Source organism: Pelodiscus sinensis, chromosome 1 (assembly GCF_049634645.1).
Source record: "Pelodiscus sinensis isolate JC-2024 chromosome 1, ASM4963464v1, whole genome shotgun sequence".
Taxonomy (NCBI): Eukaryota; Metazoa; Chordata; order Testudines; family Trionychidae; genus Pelodiscus; species Pelodiscus sinensis.
In genome coordinates, this window is record NC_134711.1 from 151,826,919 (window position 1) to 151,845,812 (window position 18,894).

Sequence of the window (18,894 nt, forward strand, 5' to 3'; positions counted from 1 at the left end):
CCAATGCTCCCTCCTGCAGTACACCTGGCAGAGCAGCTAGCGCACTTCCGGAATCGCTGGAAGTGGGGCTAAGCTGCGGGACTTCTGTCCATTCCCAGGAAGCTGACACTACCTCCATTTTCACTTTAGATAGGTAGGGGGGCTTCTCGGGGGTGGGAGGGAAATGGGGGTGGGGCAGACAGGAGGCCTCGCGATCCACCAGTCTATCGCAATCGACCTGTTGGTGACCACGCTCTTAAGGCATGTAGACAAACTTCTTGTTTTTCTTAATGGATAGCTCAGCGATTTCACTAGAGATTTGGGCCTCAGGAAGGACACAAGGTCAAGCTGCCCTCTCTGTGGCACCCAAACTCTCCCTTCTTCCCCCTCCCTGACTAGTTCATGCTGTCTAGGCCTATTTTGAGCCTGTTACCTTTGTTTCTAAAATTTAAGCAGTAAGCAAGAGTGGTTCAGGCACATGACTGGATTTGCTGAAATCTCCCCGTACAGGACTAGAGAAGTTCAATCTGTATGGACATCTTACCAATTCTCCCTTTCAAAATTTAATCTATTCTTTATTGTCTAATGTTTTCTTATGATTTAACTTCATGAAGGGTGTTGCATTTCAGTCAGCGTGTCTGCCAAAATGGTACTGCACTGTCACCAAAACAGATGTTAATGCTTTCCTGAGTTTATTTTAGTGTGGTTATATTGTAAGATGAATGAACTTTTACAGGGGGTGGGGAAGTGCGGAAATAAATAATCAAAATGCTTTCCTGGGGGAGAAAGAAGTGATTATTTACATTGTCTCATACTCATAGACTCATAGACTTTAAGGTCAGAAGGGACCATTATGATCATCTAGTCTGACCCCCTGCACAGCGCAGGCCACAGAATCTCGTCCTCCCCTCTTAGAATAATCCTCACCTATGTCTCAGATATTGAAGCCTTCAAATACTTTGAAGGCCCCAACATGCAGAGAGTCCTTCAGCTGTGATCTGTGCCCAATGCTACAGAGGAAGGCGAAAAACCTCCAGGGCCTCTGCCAATCTACCCTGGAGGAAAATTCCTTCCTGACCCCAAATATGGCGATCAGCTAAACCCTGAGCATGTGGGTAAGACTCACCAGCCAGACACCCAGAAAGTTCCCTATAATGAATGGTCAATTAGTTACCAAGATCATGTTATTTCATCCAACCATCCCCTTATCATAGAATCATAGAACTGGAAGAGACCTCAGAAGGTCGTCAAGTCCAGCCCTCCGCTCTAGGCAGGACCAATCCCATCTAAATCAACCCGGCCAGGGTTTTGTCAAGCCGAGACTTAAACACCTCTAGGGATGGAGACTCCACTACTTCCCTAGGTAACCCATTCCAATGCTTCACTACCCTCCTAGTAAAATAGTTTTTCCTCATATCCAATCTGGACCTCTCCCACCACAACTTGAGACCATTGCTCCTTGTTCTGCCATCTGTCACTACTGAGAACAGCCTCTCTCCATCCTCTTTGGAACCTCCCTTCAGGAAGTTGAAGGCTGCTATCAAGTCCCCCCTTACTCTTCGCTTCTTCAGACTAAACAGACCCAAGTCCCTCAGCCTCTCCTCGTAGGTCATATGCTCCAGACCCCTAATCATTTTGGTTGCCCTCCGCTGGACCCTCTCCAATGCGTCCACATCCTTTTTGTAGTGGGGGGCCCAGAACGGGACACAGTACTCCAGATGTGGCCTCACCAAAGCCGAATAAAGGGGAATAATGACATCTCTGGATCTGCTGGCAATGATCCTCTTAATGCATCCTAATATGCCATTAGCCTTCTTGGCTACAAGGGCACACTGTTGACTCATATCTAGCTTCTCATCCACTGTAACCCCCAGGTCCTTTTCTGCAGAACTACTACTTAACTGGTTGGTCCCCAGCCTGTAACTATGCTTGGGATTCTTCCATCCCAAGTGCAGGACTCTACACTTGTCTTTGTTGAATCTCATGAGATTTCTAGTGGCCCAATCCTCCAATTTGTCTAAGTCACTCTGGACCCTATCTCTGCCCTTAAGCGTATCTACCTCTCCCCCTAGCTTAGTGTCATCTGCAAACTTGCTGAGGGTGCAATCTATCCCCTCATCCAGGTCATTAATAAAGATATTGAACAAAACCGGTCCTAGAACTGAACCTTGGGGTACTCCACTAGAAACCAACCGCCATCCTGACATCGAGCCATTGATCACTACCCGCTGGGCCCGGCCTTCTAGCCATCTTTCTATCCATCTTACCGTCCATTTATCCAATCCGCATTCCCTTAACTTGCTGGCAAGAATATTGTGGGAGACCGTATCAAAAGCCTTGCTAAAGTCAAGGTATATAACATCCACTGACTTTCCCATGTCCACTGAGCCAGTTACCTCATCATAGAAGCTAATCAGATTGGTCAAGCATGACTTGCCCTTTGTGAATCCATGCTGACTATTCCTGATCACTTTCCTCTCATTCAAGTGTCTCAAAATGGATTCCTTTAGGATCCCTTCCATGATTTTTCCAGGAACCGAGGTAAGACTGACCGGCCTATAGTTCCCTGGATCGTCCTTCTTCCCTTTTTTGAAGATGGGCACTACATTTGCCTTTTTCCAATCATCCGGGATTTCGCCCGATCTCCACGACTTTTCAAAGATAATGGCCAAAGGCTCCTCAATGACATTTGCCAACTCCTTCAGTACCCTTGGGTGCATTAAGTCTGGACCCATGGATTTGTGTACATTTAGTTTTTCTAAATATTTCCTAACCTGTTCTTTACCCACCAAGGGCTGTCCATCTTCTTCCCATCTTGCGTCGCTTAGCACAGAAGTCCAGGAGCCGACCTTGTCCGTGAATACAGAGGCAAAGAAAGCATTGAGTACTTCAGCTTTCCCCACATCCTCTGTCACTAGGTTACCTCCTTCATCCATTAGGGACTGCACACCCTCTCTGATCACCTTCTTCTTGTTGACATGCCTGTAGAAACCTCTCGTTATCCTTTACATCCTTAGCTAGTCGCAACTCCATTTGCGCTTTCGCCTTCCTGATAACCCCCCGGCATTCTCGAACTATACATTTAAACTCCTCCCTAGTCATTTGTCCAAGTTTCCACTTTCTGTAAGCTTCCTTTTTGTGCTTAAGTACACCAAGGATTTCCCCTGTAAGCCAATCCGGTCTCCTACCAGGTTTGCCTCTCTTGCTACGCGTCGGGATGGTTTCTTTCTGTGCCTTCAATAAGGCTTCTTTAAAATACTGCCAGCTGTCCTGGACTCCTTTCCCCTTCATGTTAACATCCCAGGGGATTCTTTCCATCAGATCTGAGGGAGTCAAAATCTGCTTTTTTGAAGTCCAAGGTGTGTATTTTACTACTCTTTCCTTCCTTTGGTCAGGATCCTGAAGTCTACCATCTCATGATCACTGCTTCCCAGGTTGTCACCCACCTCTACGTCCCCTATTAGTTCCTCCCTGTTTGTGAGGAGAAGGTCAAGCTGTGCACGGCCCCTGGTCGGATCCTTCAGCACTTGTACCAAGAAGTTATCCCCAACATTCTCCAAAAACTTCCAGGATTGCCTGTGTACTGCCGTATTGGTTTCCCAACAGATGTCAGGGTGATTAAAGTCCCCCATGAGAACCAGGGCCTGTGATCTGGAAACTTCGCTCAGTTGTCCGAAGAAAGCCTCATCTACCTCATCCACCTGGTTCGGTGGCCTGTAGCAGACACCAACCACAACATCACTGCTGTTTGCTCCTTTAAACCTGACCCATAGACTTTCAACCAGTTTTTCTCCCTCTTTATACTGGAGTTCAGAGCAATCATAGTGCTCTCTTACATATAGTGCAACTCCTCCTTTTCTCCCCTGCCTATTCTTCCTGAACAATCTATACCCTTCCATGACAGCGCTCCAGTCATGCGAGTCATCCCACCAAGTCTCTGTTATCCCAATTAAATCATATTTCTTGGTCTGGGCCAGGGCCTCCAGTTCTTCCTGCTTGTTGCCCAGGCTTCTCGCATTAGTGTACAAACACTTCAGGTAACCAGCTGATTGCACTATCTTCTCCATTCGAAACTGGGGTCCTCCTTTCTCGCTCCTTGCTCTATGCATTTCTTCCCGGTATCTGACTTTCCCACTCCCCTCAGGGTTTTGGTCACCGTCCCCCGACGAACCTAGTTTAAAGCCCTCCTCACTAGGTTCGCAAGCCTGCCCGCGAAGATGCTCCTTCCTCTCTTCGTTAGGTGGATCCCATCTCTTCCTAACAATCCTTGCGCCCGGAACAGAGTCCCATGGTCGAAGAAACAAAAGCCCTCTCTGCGACACCACCTGCGCAACCATGCATTTACGTCCTCAATTAGACGATCCCTGCCCAGTCCTTTCCCTTCAACAGGGAGGATGGACGAGAACACCACTTGCGCTCCAAAGTCTTGGATCCTTCTTCCCAGCGCTACATAATCCGCAGCAACCCGCTCAAGGTCATTCTTGGCCGTATCATTCGTTCCTACATGGAGAAGCAGGAAGGGGTAGCGATCCAAAGGTTTGATCAGCTTGCTAAGCCTCTCAGTGACATCCCGAATGCGAGCTCCCGGTAAGCAGCACACCTCTCGAGATTCCAAGTCCGGACGGCAGAGGGATGGCTCAGTCCCTCTTAGGAGGGAGTCCCCGACCACCACCACCCGTCGTTTCCTTTTGGGGGTGGTGGCCGTGGAACCCCCATCCTTAGGACTACGCATCCCATGCCTTTCAGTAGATGGTGCTCCCTTCTGGTTTCTACCTTGTGAAGTCCCTTCCAGAGCTTTCACTGCAGAGCCTGTGGAGAGAGCTTGAAAGCGATTGCTTACCTCTATAGCATCGGGGGAATCCCGTGCTGGCCTTTTTCCCCTTCTAGAAGTTACATGCTGCCAGTTCTCTTCTTGGTCGCGTACTGCCCTCACTGGCTCCTCTGCCTGCCGTGCTTGAAGGATCAATTGCTGCCTTCTATCGAGGAAGTCTTCATCCTCTCTAATCAAGCGTAAGGTCGACACTTGGGCCTCCAGTCCTCTAATTTTTTCTTCCAAAATCTTGACCAGCTTGCACTTTGTGCAGATGAAATCCGTTCTTTCTTCCGGGAGGAAGACAAACATGGCACATGCCGTGCAGGTAACAACAGCAGCAGACGCATCAACCATCGCTGCTGTCCTGGAGAAGGGATTTAAAAAGAAAGACAAGAGAACCTCCCGCCCTTCCCTGTCCCCTTCCAAACTCCCTCTCAAAACTCCCTGTTAGCAATCACTTGGTCGCTTGCCCACTGCCTTATAAAGCCCCTCCCCCTACCAAGGCTCAGCCAATCAGCAGAGGCTTCTAGAATTCAACTTTAATTAGAAGCCAACAGTTTCCACCTGCCAAGCACAGCCCCTACCAATCACAGCACAAACTCTATCAAGGGGAGGGGGGGGGAGGGAAAAAAAAAACTCACTCTCAAACACAGGGGAAAATAAATAAATAAACAAACACACACAACCCTTACTCACAAACACAAGCTCAGCATACAGCAAGAAAGCCCCAAGCACAACACCCACTTCTCCCAAGACTCCTGTATCTACTTCTCCTCTACCTGGAGAACTCCCCCTCTAAAGCCTCACTCAAACAGGGGGGGGAGGAGGGAAAGGAGAAAAAAAAAAAACCACAAACCACCACACACCAAACAAACACAAGCTCTGCACACACTAAGAAAGCCCCAATAACAAAACACACTTCCCTCAAGAGTCCTGTATCTGCTTCTCCTTCACCTGGAGAACTCCCTCTCAAAACTCCCTGTTAGCAATCACCTGTTCACTGTCATCACCTGTCATTTCAACTGGACATGGATATTAAGGATAGCATAATCTGGTCACATTTAAAGGCCAGATTTAAAACAGAAAAAGTTGACTGTCCCATATTGCAGTCAGATTTTCAGAAGAGCTTGGCTCCCCTTTGGCCACCTAAATAAATGGCTGTTTTCAAAATAGTTCCTCAGCTTGATTCTTATGGCCTAGGTTTTGAATGTCACAATAGGAGAGTGCCTGGATGCAGAACACTCTTGAGATCCTGGCCTGAACTGTGAATGCTGAGTTTACAGCACCTGTACCTAACAATGTGGCTTTGAGCTCTTTTGAAAATCACCCCCTCCTGCTTGGTTATTAAATGAAAAATAATTGAATGAGACTATATTTAAAAAAAGTTAAACTCACCTGGCCCTAAGAGGACGGTTTGAGCTATTTATTTACAATCATCGCCTGCTATCTGTCCGTGTTCCTTGCTAAATGCCATAGGAATATCCAGTTTCGGTTGCATATTTCATTATAGCTGAAATCGCAACACAGAAGTATACGGGGAAAAAATGCATGAAGCCATGCAGGGTCCAGAGGGGAGCTTTTTTTATTTCTGCATGCAAGCTGCTTGAGATTTAAGGGAGTCCTACAAGACTACCGGGCTATACGTAGCTGCACACGTCAGTCCCTGCTCCAGCCTACGCTATCGGGACAGAAATAGTTGTGGTGGCAGCTGGAGGACCCTAGAAGGAAGGGACGGAGGGAGGGCCGAGCAGTCTGCAGGCAGGAGGCCTGGAAGGCGGAGGCAATGCGGAGTGCAATGCAGCAGCAGGGGCCGTGCTGTGAAGCAGGGGACCGGTGCAAGGAGCGAGGAGGGGCAGAGCTGTCTCGAGGAAGGGGCCGCAGCACCTCGACAGCAGCAGCGTGCGGATGCAACCAGAAACCAATTGCAGCCCGCGCAGGCGGAGCGGTGTGGGCGGGGCGCCGGGGCTGCTGTGCAATAGGGAAGCGCTGGTGTCGGGCGGCGCGTCGCAGCGTAATGTGGGGGCGGGATCGGGGGATGCTGCTGACGCGCTTTCTGCAGCTCCTGCTTCCCGGGGTCAGTCCCGTTCTGCTCCGGCCGGCGCCAGCCAGCGGCTTTCCCGCGGCTCGCGAGCAGAGGGGCAGGCGCTGGCTGGGGACAGGGAGCAGGTGAGTGAGCGAGCGGGGTAGGGGCCCAGCGCAGCCTCCCTTCGCGGCGGAGAGACGCTAAGAAGCGGCCCCTCGGTTGCACCTGGCGGGGAGCAGAGCCAGTGGGGTGGGGGGAGCTGGCCGGGAGGCGAGAGGCGGCGGGGCAGAGTGCGTGGCTGGGAGTGGGGGGTAGGAGAGGCGGGGAGGCGAGGGTTGTGGTTGAGTGGGGCCGTGGGGGAGCTGGTAGGCTCCCGATGAGCTGCAAGGAGGGTAGCAGGGTGCTGGGGTGAGAGGGTTTTGTGGGGTTGGAGGTGCCGCGTTTTCCGTCTTTTGGGGTTTGTAATCTGCTTCTGGTGCTGCGGGCTTGGCATTTAGCAGGTGCACTGGAGTGCTGGCAGGTTCATCCCAGTCTCTGCTGCAGGGTGCTTCCAGCTGCTGTGAATGTGGAGACTTACTTGCAGCATGTTGCAGGGTTTTATTTAGGCATGTTAGAGTGTAAGTAATTGACGAATGGAATAGTCCATGCGTTTTGCACTGACCATTTGATTAGTTGATAGGGTGCCTCGGCCTTTGAAGTGTAGCAACAGCCCTAGGGCTACACTTCAAAGACAAAAGCACTGGGTGAAGCCTGGGGTCAACTGGACTCCTCAGCTTATCCTGGCCCTCTGCAGCATTTCAAAGCGGCAGCGCCCCATGGAGCTTGGGATCATCTGGGGACTCGCCCGCTGGCCCTGGGCTCCATGCGATGTTGCCACTTTGAAACGCCACGGAGAACCCAGTATCAGGCTCCACGCAGCATTTCAAAGTGGCAGCACCACACGGAGCCCAAGGTCAGCAGGGGAGTTCTAGCTGATCACAGGCTCCACCCGGCAGTGCCTCTTCAAAGCACTGCGTGCAGCCTGGGGACACCGCAGCTTGCCCTTTCAAAGTGGCAGCACCATGTGGAGCAAGGGGGGTAAGCAACTAGTCGACTAGCCTGTCGACAATTCGATAAGCATTTGGTTGTAAGATAGTCAACTTGTCCTTCACATCCCTAGTTTTATTCAGTGTGCAAATGCCACCTCAGGGGAGGTATGGAAATCTGTCTGTGTCAGGGGCATGGTGGGAGAGGGGAGTTGCCCCCGGGAACCATGCTAGGGGGGCGCCAATTTAGTCATCCTCTGCTCCCCTTGTCATCGGTCGGTTCTCCTGTTCCTCCTCTGCCCACCTCTGCCAGTTGGAGCCTCTTCCCCACCCCGAGTCCCACCTTCCTCCATCTCTGCTGGAGGGTTAGTGCATGCAGGGGGCCAGCCCCAGACTGGAGAGGGTGGGGGAAGCTGTGGTGTAAGCTTCCCCCTCCTCCCAGGGTGGGGCTCAGCCGTGCACCAGGTTTGGGGCCCTGGAGAGGCAGAGGGGTGTGCAAATTTTGGTTTTCCCTTTAGGTGCAGAACGCCCTCGCTACGCCTCTGGTCCATGTGTCCTTACAGCAATGAATGTATATGCCTGCTCAGGGAATAAGTGGGATAGAACAAGCTAAATCTGGAAGCCCTAAGGACATACATTGCTGGCAGCAGTGGCTCCCTCTTCTAATTCACACCTACTGCACATATGGATCTTGTTCTCATAAAATGAGAAACTGTATCTGCTGAGTCATATTTGTGAAAGCCAATATAGGTCCCTGAATAAAAGCTCATTGCAAGAGGCCGCAACCAAAACTTGGGCCGTCCAGTGATGACAAAATATCCTCTTCCTGGGGTGTAATGCTTTTGTTTCTGTCTTGCTAATGGTGAAAGGTATGGCTTTTTTATGGGTAGAAAGCCATCTCTGGCCCAGTGCTGAATGTTAACTGTATGGGCCTCAAATGGGGACAGCTACACTTCAAATCTAGTAGGAATTTGTTGAGGGGGCACGTCTTTAGGAAACTGTTTTTTAAGGCAGCAGCCCTTTGAAGTTTCTCAGGTAGTTGGGATAAAAGAATATATCCAACGTGTATGGAAAGAGGACAAGCACAACAATCAAAGGTGCATGATAAATACATTGAATCATAAATCTCTTATGAATGTATTGCCTAACTTACCAGTTTACTGTGTGACTGTCTCATCTGTGTGCCTTTCTTGTGTGTATATATACTATTTCAATTGTACATGTATGTGTATTGTATAGGGTTGCCAACTTTCTACTCTTACAAAACTGAACACCTTTGCCCTACCCTTGCCCTATCGCTTCTCCAAGGTCCTGTCTCCATTCACTGTATCCTCTCACTCTGTTGCTTGTTCTTTCCACTCTCGCTCATATTGGGTAGGTGTGTATTCCAACAGGGGGTGCAGGCTCTGGGGTGGGGTAATGGATGAGAGACTTGGGGTGTAGGAGGAGGCTTTGATCTGGGGCTGAGAGTTCTAATGCAGGAGAAGGCTCTGGGCTGGGGCAGGGGAATGTGACATGAGGGCTCTGTCTGGGGTGCCTACTCTTGGACTTGGCAGGGAATAAGAGGTTTAGGGTGTAGCAAGTGCACCAGACTGGGTCAGAGGGTGAGAGGAGAATCAGGACTGGGGATTGGGATGCAGGGGTCTCAAGTTGAATTTCAAGAATAACTCCCAACATTGATCCCAAAGGAGGAAGAATGGTGTGAAACTGAGGATGCCTCAGGCTGTGAGCAGTTTGTCGACAATTTTGATAAATCCTTGCCCTTATAACATTTTAAAAAATTAACAATGTTAAGGAAGCTCTATGTTTCATAAAAGGTAAGTGTCTGTTTTTTAACCTTAAAAACTATTATAAAAATTGATTAATATACATGACACTTGTCTAATTTGTGATGGATTTGGTCACTGAGATCCCTTTGAGACTGTTACTTGATGTGCTGAAGTATTACTGAGCCTGCCTACCTGCCCTTTGAGGTGCTCCACCATGCTGTCCTGCTGACCCAGACTCTCTGGTCTCCTCCAGTGATTACACCGAATTGGTGGGGTAGTCACAGCTCACAGCAGAGCAACACATACTGAGATCAGCTCAGCTCTGAGAAGGCTCAGTCAAAGGGATTTGGCACAGCAGCCAGATCCCAGCCCCAATGGGACCAGAACCCCAGATCAATTTGTCTTGCTCTGTATAATCTTAATGTAAAGATTATATAGAGCAAGCTCATAACTTTTCACCGCCTTTATCAATGAAAGAGATGCACAGCTGTTTCCCACCCAGGTATCAGTCATTTACCCTGGGTCTACTAATAAACAAGTGATTTCATTAAATATAAAATGTATGATTTAAAGTGATAGCAGATAGATCAAAGCACGTTACTAAGCAAAATAAAACAAACATGCCAGTTTATATTCTAATATACTTGTTACTTGTAATTTCTTACCCTAACAACAGTTCTAATAAGCTTTTTCACAAGTTGGGAGGCCTCCCAACTTGGGCCTGATCCTTCTTCTTTTCAGTCTTAGAAGTGTCCAGCAGTCATCTTGGGTGGTAAATCAAGGTGTTCAAGCATCTGGCAATAACCCCTATTGGTCGGTTCCCAGTCTATTTATAGATTTTGCTCAAGGCAGGAATCATTTGTGTTCAGTTCAAACTTTTCTCACCTTCCATGGAAAATTACAGCATTCAAAATGGGTTCCATCCAGCATCGGGTGATCTTGCCATGTGTCTTGGCAGGACCAACCATAGTCCAGACTTCTAGGAAATACAAAATTATTTACAGATCATTGACCCAAGTACTGTGCCATTAAATTCCTTGAGTACTACTAATGGCTTTCACTTAGCATGTCTAGATGTGTAAACAGGTTTATACTTCATATTTCTAATTTCAAATACAGGAATGATGCATGCACACAAATAAAATGTACATTTTCAGCAGATTACAGACTTTCCAATGATACTTTACAAGAATTATTTTTCATAAAGCGTATTCTAGTTGCTTTTGTTTGTGGAAAAATTAAATTGCATAATTTATGGTTGGGGTGTGTGTGTGTGTGTGTGTGTGTGTGTGTGTTTAAAAAATAATAATAATAAAAAAGTAGCTGTAGATCCTGCACTCTGGCTGATTCAAGTTTGAGGGAATTTTGTTTTTGAAGATATTAAAGCAGTGTTTCCCAATTTAATTTGGCCACGGAACTCTTTTCATCTTAAAAGAATTTCAAGGAATCCCTAGAATTTTCAGGGCAATTTGTCAAGCCCCCCCCACCCCCCAAAAAAAGCAAGCTCCGCCGAAATTGGGAGGGGAAGATGCAAAATAGACATAAGAATAAAAAAAGAGTGGGAGTGTGCTGCGTTCTCACGGAACTCTTATTTTCGCTTTGTGGGACCCCAGCGTTCCGTGGAGCACCAATTGAGAAACACTGGATTAAAGATTAGAGTAGGGATGTTAGATAGCATGTAATTGAACAGTCGCGTAACCGCATCAAATTAGGTGGTCCCTGTGGGTGAGGCCAACGGTCTTGGGGAGCCCCTAGTAACTCTGTATCAGAGGCAGCAGTGCAAGGTGACAGGTGGGAGCCAGTCTGCAAGGGGAGCAGGTTTAGAAATTAGCTCTCCACGCAGACCAGTTCCCGCCTGCTGCCCCGTGCTGCTGCCTCTCATGCAGAGGCAGTAGTGCAGGGTGGCGGCAGCCCCTGTCTGTGGAGGGTACAAGCTCCCTGCAGATGGGGATGCTCCGTCCATGTGACGATCAGACCCCCCATAGACAAAGATGCTGCTTCAGAGCAGCCTCTGTCCATGGCGACCCTCTCCCGCACTGCCACCTCTGAAAGAGGCAACAACACAGGGTGGAGAGGCAGTACTGTGGAGCCAGTGCTGGGGAGAGCAGGCTTTAAAGCTGGCTTCCCCCAGCACCAGCTTCTGCCTGCTCCTCCAGCCTCGCTACCTCTGGAGGAGGCAGTGGGGTTGGCCGCTGGTGGATTCGTGGATCTGGCATGCATGAAGAGCCGGCTTGTTTGCCAATTCCCCCGCATGTATCGGCTCCAGTCTACCCCCTCGCTGTCTGCTGCTGCCTCTCTATCAGAGGCAGCAGCGCGGGGATACGGGTGGCAGGCTGATCCAGTGCTCATGGGGAGCCAACCTAAAGCCAGTTCCTCATGGGCACTGGCTGCCTCTATCACAGGCAGCGAGGGAGAGAGACAGCCGTGGTGGTGGTGGTGGGGGGCCGGCGGAAGGGAATGCATTTAGTCAACAAGTTTAACTCAAGCCTGGGCTTATTGGTTAATTGTGTAGTCATCTACAGGTTGACATATCAAGATTCGAGCAGCAGTCTGTCTTGGTCATACTGGTCCAGTTATGCAGAAGTGATTTTTTTTTTTTAGTGCCCAACTTGAAATACCTTTAAAGGGGCTTCATTTTTCAGAATGTGCTAAACATGTGCCCTGTGCAAATCAGATCCCGGAAAGGTGTCTCAAATTGGGCATCTAGAAATGGAGATAACCCCAGTCACTACTGAAAATCTTAGTACCTTTGGGATGGATTCTAATAGTCAATGTGGAGTCATCCTTTCTATTGTTAGTTATAGGCAACCATCTTCCATGAGTAAGTGTAGGTGGCCAAACTTAATTTCGTGGTAAGTTGATGAATCTAAACACTGAAGGCAGTAGCTTAGTAACATAACTTTATGTACTATCTAGATAAAATAATAACATTTTTATGGCACGATATAGTCATTTTTCCCTTTCTCCTTGGTTCAAAGTTCAGGCATTCCTAACTCAATGTTAAGCCCAACACTCTCTGATACGTGTAGGGATGTATTAAAATCCTTTGCAAATGCATTCACAGGAGAAGACTACTGAAGCAGAAGTCAACTGAAATCTCTTGTGTAATACTGAAATAAAATGACAGTGGTGCCTGTGGGATATGGAAATCATGACAGCATCTAACATGGTTGATAAAGAGATGAGTGGACAATGTGGCCCAGTTTCTGCAGATTACAGGTTTTCTGTATGATCCTGGCAGTGTTGGCAATTTTGGTGTTGGTCCACAACTTTCATCAGTTAGAGGTGAGTCAAGCAGTTTTCTTTAACAGAAGAAGAGGTTGAATGACAGACTTCCTGTTACAGTTTATGCCTGCAACTATGACTTAACAGTAATTGATTCACAATTTCTTTTCGTGTCTACCTTGCCCGTCTGGTCTGTGTTTGGACTAAATAAGAGGCAACCACATTAACCTGCAACACTATAAATAACTGGTTTGTTTAACATTGTTTCATTTAGTTTGCAATACTGAATTACTTACATGTATCACAACAATCTGCTGTGTTGCTTTCCTCTTTAACCCTTTACCACTAAGCACTTTCTTGTCATATCAGCTCCTTTGACCTTCTGGATAATTGGTCTGCACTAAAAGGCAATGTCCACTTCCTGTTGCACAGCACATTTGGCATTCATTATATTTAGGTGTTGTATGTATAATACTTTCCCTAGTTAATGCTTTCTTATCAGTCTTGTCCATCTCTCTCTCTCTTTTTTTTTTTTTTTTTTTAAGTGTAGCTGATGCCCTAAAAGGTCTGCAGGTAGCTTATACTAAAATCATAGTACCAGCGCAAATCTTCATTTTGCTTTGCTCTTGTTTAAGGTGTATCTCTTACAGTATGTCTAGACTACATTCCCCTGTCGCCAAAGGGATGTAAATTAGACATACCGACATTGCAAATGAAGTGGGGATTTAAATATCCCATGCATCATTTGAATAAAAATGACTGCCATGTTTTGCCAAGTCAGCAGTTTGTCAGCAAAAAGCATCTGTCAAGACAGGGATCGGGCGACAAAGAAAGCCTTTGTCAGCCGTTCCTGTAAACCTCATTTTACTAGGCACAAGGGACAGCTTGGTGACAGCTGACACTGATCTAGTGCTAAGAAAGGACACTTGTCTTTGAACTTTTACCGCTAGCTGTTTTGCTTTAGTTAAGTGATTGAGCTGTCGATCAAGTGTTTTTTGATAGACTGCTTACTGCTGCATGTTTGATGTTTTTTTTTAAGGTAGAGCTCCATGGTTGAGGTCCATGGTTGAATGCTGCATTATAGTAACAGATAGAATAAAAGGGAAGGCTATTCTTAATGTTCTCTTGTGGAACATTAGATTGTTTTATCAAAGTGGTGACATGTTTATGGAATGCGAACAAATATGTCCATAGCACATTGTACTTGGACCAACAGAGCCACTTCAGAAGCACCTAGGAATGTCAGTTGGTGCCCCAGTATGTGTGAAGAGTTTCCAATGTTTTGTGTGTCAAGGAGAACATCTTTTATAAAGCCTTCCTGTTGTATATACATTTCTTCAATGACTATCTGTGTTTCTCCATCACTTGATCTATTGGAACAAAGTTTGTATTTGTATTAGGAATGTGAATGGGTTACTGGTTAACCAGTAAGCATAACCCTTAACGATGTTTATCAGGCAACAGTTAACCATTATCCGGGAGCAGGTTCCCCTCCCCTTGGCTGTCGCTTCTGGCCTTGTGCAAGGCTGCTGTCTCCCAGCCTGTGCAGGGCTAGAAGCAGCTGGGCTGTTGCCCATGGCATGGAGGCCACTCCAGCCCGGTCACCCCCATTTAATGTTTAACCAGTTAGCTGATTAAATAGGAATCTACATCCCTAATCTGTAGGAATAAGGTTTTGACACAGGAATTCTGTAGTATGTTCTCTATTAAGTCAAGTGCACCCAGGCACTATGTATATTAATAAAAAACCTTCCTAAACTTGTTGGGAAAGATTTTGTGGAGAGTGGAGTATCCGGGGTGGAGGTGGGCCAGACTTTTCAGCAGGGGGTGAGAAAAGGCTGATACCTTCCAGTAAACCTGATTCTCTGATATGTCAAGTGAGGTATAGCTGCAAACATAACAAGAGAACTAAATTAACGTTCCGTTTTCATAGCTGGTGCAAATACCAACGACTGTCCCTGCTCAGATAATTTATGTTTTGGGGGTATCTAATGCTGCTACTTTGTGGTGTAGTGAGGAGAGGAAAATAAAGTATTGAGTAATCAGTGTGGTCAGTTTAGGTTACTTGTTTTTGAAGAGCTCTTGCAGCAGAGGAAGACAACTTTTCTCTGAGGAGACTGATACTCTTAAGCCAGACTGGAGTTTTTATGAAAATAGTATCTAACAAACCTGAAATCTAAAAAGTAGTGATTTAAAACGCATGAGGTTAGGACTTTTCATAATAGAGGTGTGTGGTGGTCCTTGGTGAACAAGGATAATAAGCTTTTCTTCTATGTGCTTCAGCTTTAAAGCATAGTGGAGCAATTGCCACAGACTATTAAGTTTTGCAGACTCATATTGCTGTTAGTCAAATACCTTACTTAGTATTGCTGGCATACAGGAGGCTTAGTTGGCTGTACAAAAGGTGCTTGTGTGTTGCACCTCCTCTTTGTTACTACAGAAATGCCACTTGAGTAGTCACACAGCCACCTTAACAGACAAGCAAGAGTGTAGGTAGGGCTGAGAGCCCGATGTGTAGATCAGGTTCCAGTGTTTCTGGTAGGAATTTCTCTGAGGGGATGCTAAAATAACACTGTAGTAAGTGGCTATACCTAAGCTTAAGGAGTTCTGTCATTTCATTGATTAAGAATACTGAAAGGAACATAAACACTGTCAAATCAAGTGTAAAAATGTAATAAGAAAAGCAAAAAAAGATTTTGGGAACAGCTAGCCAAAAACTCTCAAAGAAATAACAAAATGTTTAAGTACATTAGAAGCAGGAAGCCTGCTAAAAAAAACCTGTGGGTCCCCTAGACGATCTAGATATACAAGGAGCAATCAAGGACGATAAAGCCATTGCGGATAAACTAAATTATTTCTTTGCTTCAGTCTTCACGGCTGAGGACGTTAGGGAGATTCCCAAATCTGCACTGTCCTTTGTGGGTGATGAATCTGAGGAACTGTCCTGGATTGAGTCATTAGAGGAAGTTTTGGAACAAATAGAAAAACTTAATGTTAACAAATCTCCAGGACTGGACGGCATTCATCCAAGGGTTCTAAAAGAACTCAAATGGGAAATTGCTGAACTGTTATCTGTGGTTTGTAACCTATCCTTTAAATCGGCTTCCGTACCTAATGACTGGAAGGTAGCCAATGTGACACCAATATTTAAAAAGGGCTCTCGAGGCGATCCTGGCAATTACAGACCGGTAAGTCGAACTTCAGTACTGGGCAAATTAGTCGAAACAATAGTAAAGAATAAAATTGTGAGGCATGTAGAAGAACATAATTTGTTGGACAAAAGTCAACATGGTTTCTGTAAAGGGAAATCCTGTCTTACTAATCTATTAGAGTTCTTTGAAGGGGTTAACAAACATGCAGACAAGGGGGTTCCAGTAGATATAGTATACTTAGATTTTCAGAAGGCCTTTGACAAGGTCCCTCACCAAAGGCTCTTGTGTAAATTACATGGCCATGGGATAAGAGGGAAGGTCCTTTCTTGGATTGAGAACTGGCTAAAAGACAAAGGGTAGGAATAAATGGTAAATTTTCAGAATGGTAACTAGTGGTGTCCCCCAAGAGTCAGTCCTGGGACCAATCCTTTTCAACTTATTCATAAATGATCTGGAGAAAGGGGTAAGCAGTGAGGTGGTAAAGTTTGTGGATGATACCAAACTGTTTAGGATAGTCAAGACAGAAGCAAACTGTGAGGGACTCCAACAAGATCTCACCAAACTGAGCGATTGGGCAACAAAATGGCAAATGAAATTTAATGTGGATAAGTGTAAAGTAATGCACATCGGGGAAAAATAACCCCAACTATAGGTACAGTATGATGGGGGCTAATTTGGCTATGATAAATCAGGAAAGATCTTGGCATTATTGTGGATAGTTCTCTGAAAACTTACAGTGTGCAGCGGTGGTCAAAAAGGCGAATAGGATGCTAGGAATTATTAAGAAGGGGATAGAAAATAAGACAGAACATCTTACTGCCCCTGTATTAAACTATGGTACGCCCACACCTTGAATACTGTGTACAGATGTGGTCTCCTCACCTCAAAAAAGATATTTTGGCCTTGGAAAGGGTTCAGGAAAGGGCAACTTAAATGATTAGGGGTTTGGAACGGGTCCCATATGAGGAGAGGTTAAAACGACTGGAACTTTTCAGTTTAGAAAAGAGGAGACTTGAGGGGGGAGGGGGATATGATAGAGGTATATAAAATCATGAGTGGTGTGGAGAGGGCCGATAAAGAAAAGTTATTTATTAGTTCCCATAATAGAACAACTAGAGGACACCAAAATGAAATTAATGGGTAGCAGGTTTAAAACTAATAAGAAAGTTCTTCTTCACACAGCATGTAGTCAACCTGTGGAACTCCTTGCCAGAGGAGGCTGTGAAGGCTAGGACTATAATAGAGTTTAAAGAGAAGCTAGATAATTTCATGGAGGTTAGGTCCATAAAAGGCTATTAGCCAGGGGATAGAAATGGTGTCCCTGGCCTCTGTTTGTCAGAGGCTGGAGAGGGATGGCAGGAGACAAATCGCTTGATCATTGTCTTCGGTCCTCCCTCTCTGGGGCACCTGGTGCTGGCTACTGTTGGCAGACAGAATACTGGGCTAGATGGACCTTTGTTCTGACCCAGTACGGCTGTTCTTATGTCTGATGTAAAGGCCTGTTTAAAAATGTTGGGAATAATTCTTGGACACGCTGGGTGCAGGTGAAAACAAGCAGAGGATATATTGGTCCACACAGCGCTGGTGGAGTGTGGACCAGGGGGTTAGCCCGGAGTGCACGAACTTAACCAAAACATATATTAGATTATATAGGTAGCAGATGGGCGGAGGAGAAGTGATTTGATAGGTCTAGCAGCAGAAGTGAGATATGCACATAAGCCAATAGTCTATGACAGTTACACAGCATCTCCGCCCATTGCCAATTTAACATGTTATCACTAATACGGGTAGTTATTCCTAACAAGCTAAATAAGCCAACATAAACAGGATGGCAGCTCCCACAATGAATATATTGCTGTAAGTTTGTTAGCTGAAATTGTGATGTCTAAGGTGGAATGACTCCATCTCGCGCTGGCACAGTCCTTGGGACTTGAGCTCATTAATCTGAAAGCACAAGAGACAGCGAGAACCCGTGCAGCCTGGCTGATACCAGCCACGCCTTATCAGAGTAAGAAAGGCCCCTTGCAATGTAGTTTACCAGAGTCACGGTAACTGTTGAACTGTATACTTCCCAGGCTTGGCCTGCTACTTTCAGACTTGAATTTGTTAGTTCTCCGCAAGATACCAAGATACTCAATTTACCCTACAAAAAAGTTAACTGGTTAGACATTAAGTTTAACCGGTTCACTGAGATCTCCCAGACAAGGGGTTGGGCTAGAGAGGTGATGCAGAACAGCCAATCTATAGCAATACCCCATGATGCAGGTGAGAAGGTGTTCTAGCCTGACGGAGCCCACAGCATAGTGGGCCCATTCAGCCAGATTGGGCTGAGCCCACCACAGACAGGGACTTCTTGGGAAGTGCTCACCGTGCTCCCTGCCTGCGGTGTGGTGTGGCGGGCCTGGCCAGGCTGGAGCAGGCCCTGCCAGGATGATGTTTACTGGGTAACCTGCTAACCCTTTACATCCCCCCCATTCAGAGCTGAAATTCCTTTGGGGAAAAAAAATCCGAAATAGCTTCTTCAGCCCTATAAGAGGAATATTTGGTGTGGAATCAGGTTTTCTATTTCATGGAGAGAGAAATTGAAACAGAGTTTTGTCTTGCCAATTTGGAGATAAATGTGTACTTGGCCTAACTACTTCCAGTGATTTGGAGAATCACATCCAGAGTCTTTATCATGCTGGTCAGGCCATTGTACAGTTAGGGTTAAATATTGCACCAGTGTATTAATGTGGTGTCCCAAAGTGTTTTAGTTTTCAAGAATAAGAATATCTCCTTTGGCAATTGTTTCACTTGCATGTTTTTTTGGTTATCTTTCTGTGTATAGGGAAATAATCATCCGATAGGACTAATATAAGGAAATACGCATTTCTTTATATAACACTGTAACAAGTTCAGTCTTGAGTGC

General features: G+C 46.3%; 1 protein-coding gene across 2 annotated transcripts in view; it reads left to right on the forward strand.

Annotated features, from left to right (window-relative positions):
- The first annotated feature begins 6,697 nt into the window (after positions 1-6,697).
- The window catches only part of NXPE3 (neurexophilin and PC-esterase domain family member 3), a 31,577-nt gene continuing 19,380 nt past the window's right edge, over positions 6,698-18,894 (forward strand). Inside the window, exons 1-3 of one of the 2 annotated variants that reach the window (XM_075907893.1) lie at positions 6,821-6,958; positions 9,529-9,657; positions 12,674-12,894. In XM_075907893.1, coding sequence (XP_075764008.1) covers positions 12,802-12,894 — 93 coding nt within the window. In that variant the 5' untranslated portion in view covers positions 6,821-6,958; positions 9,529-9,657; positions 12,674-12,801. Of the gene's footprint in view, positions 6,959-9,528; positions 9,658-12,673; positions 12,895-18,894 lie in introns of both variants that reach the window. The other variant, XM_075907884.1, reaches the window with a different exon arrangement.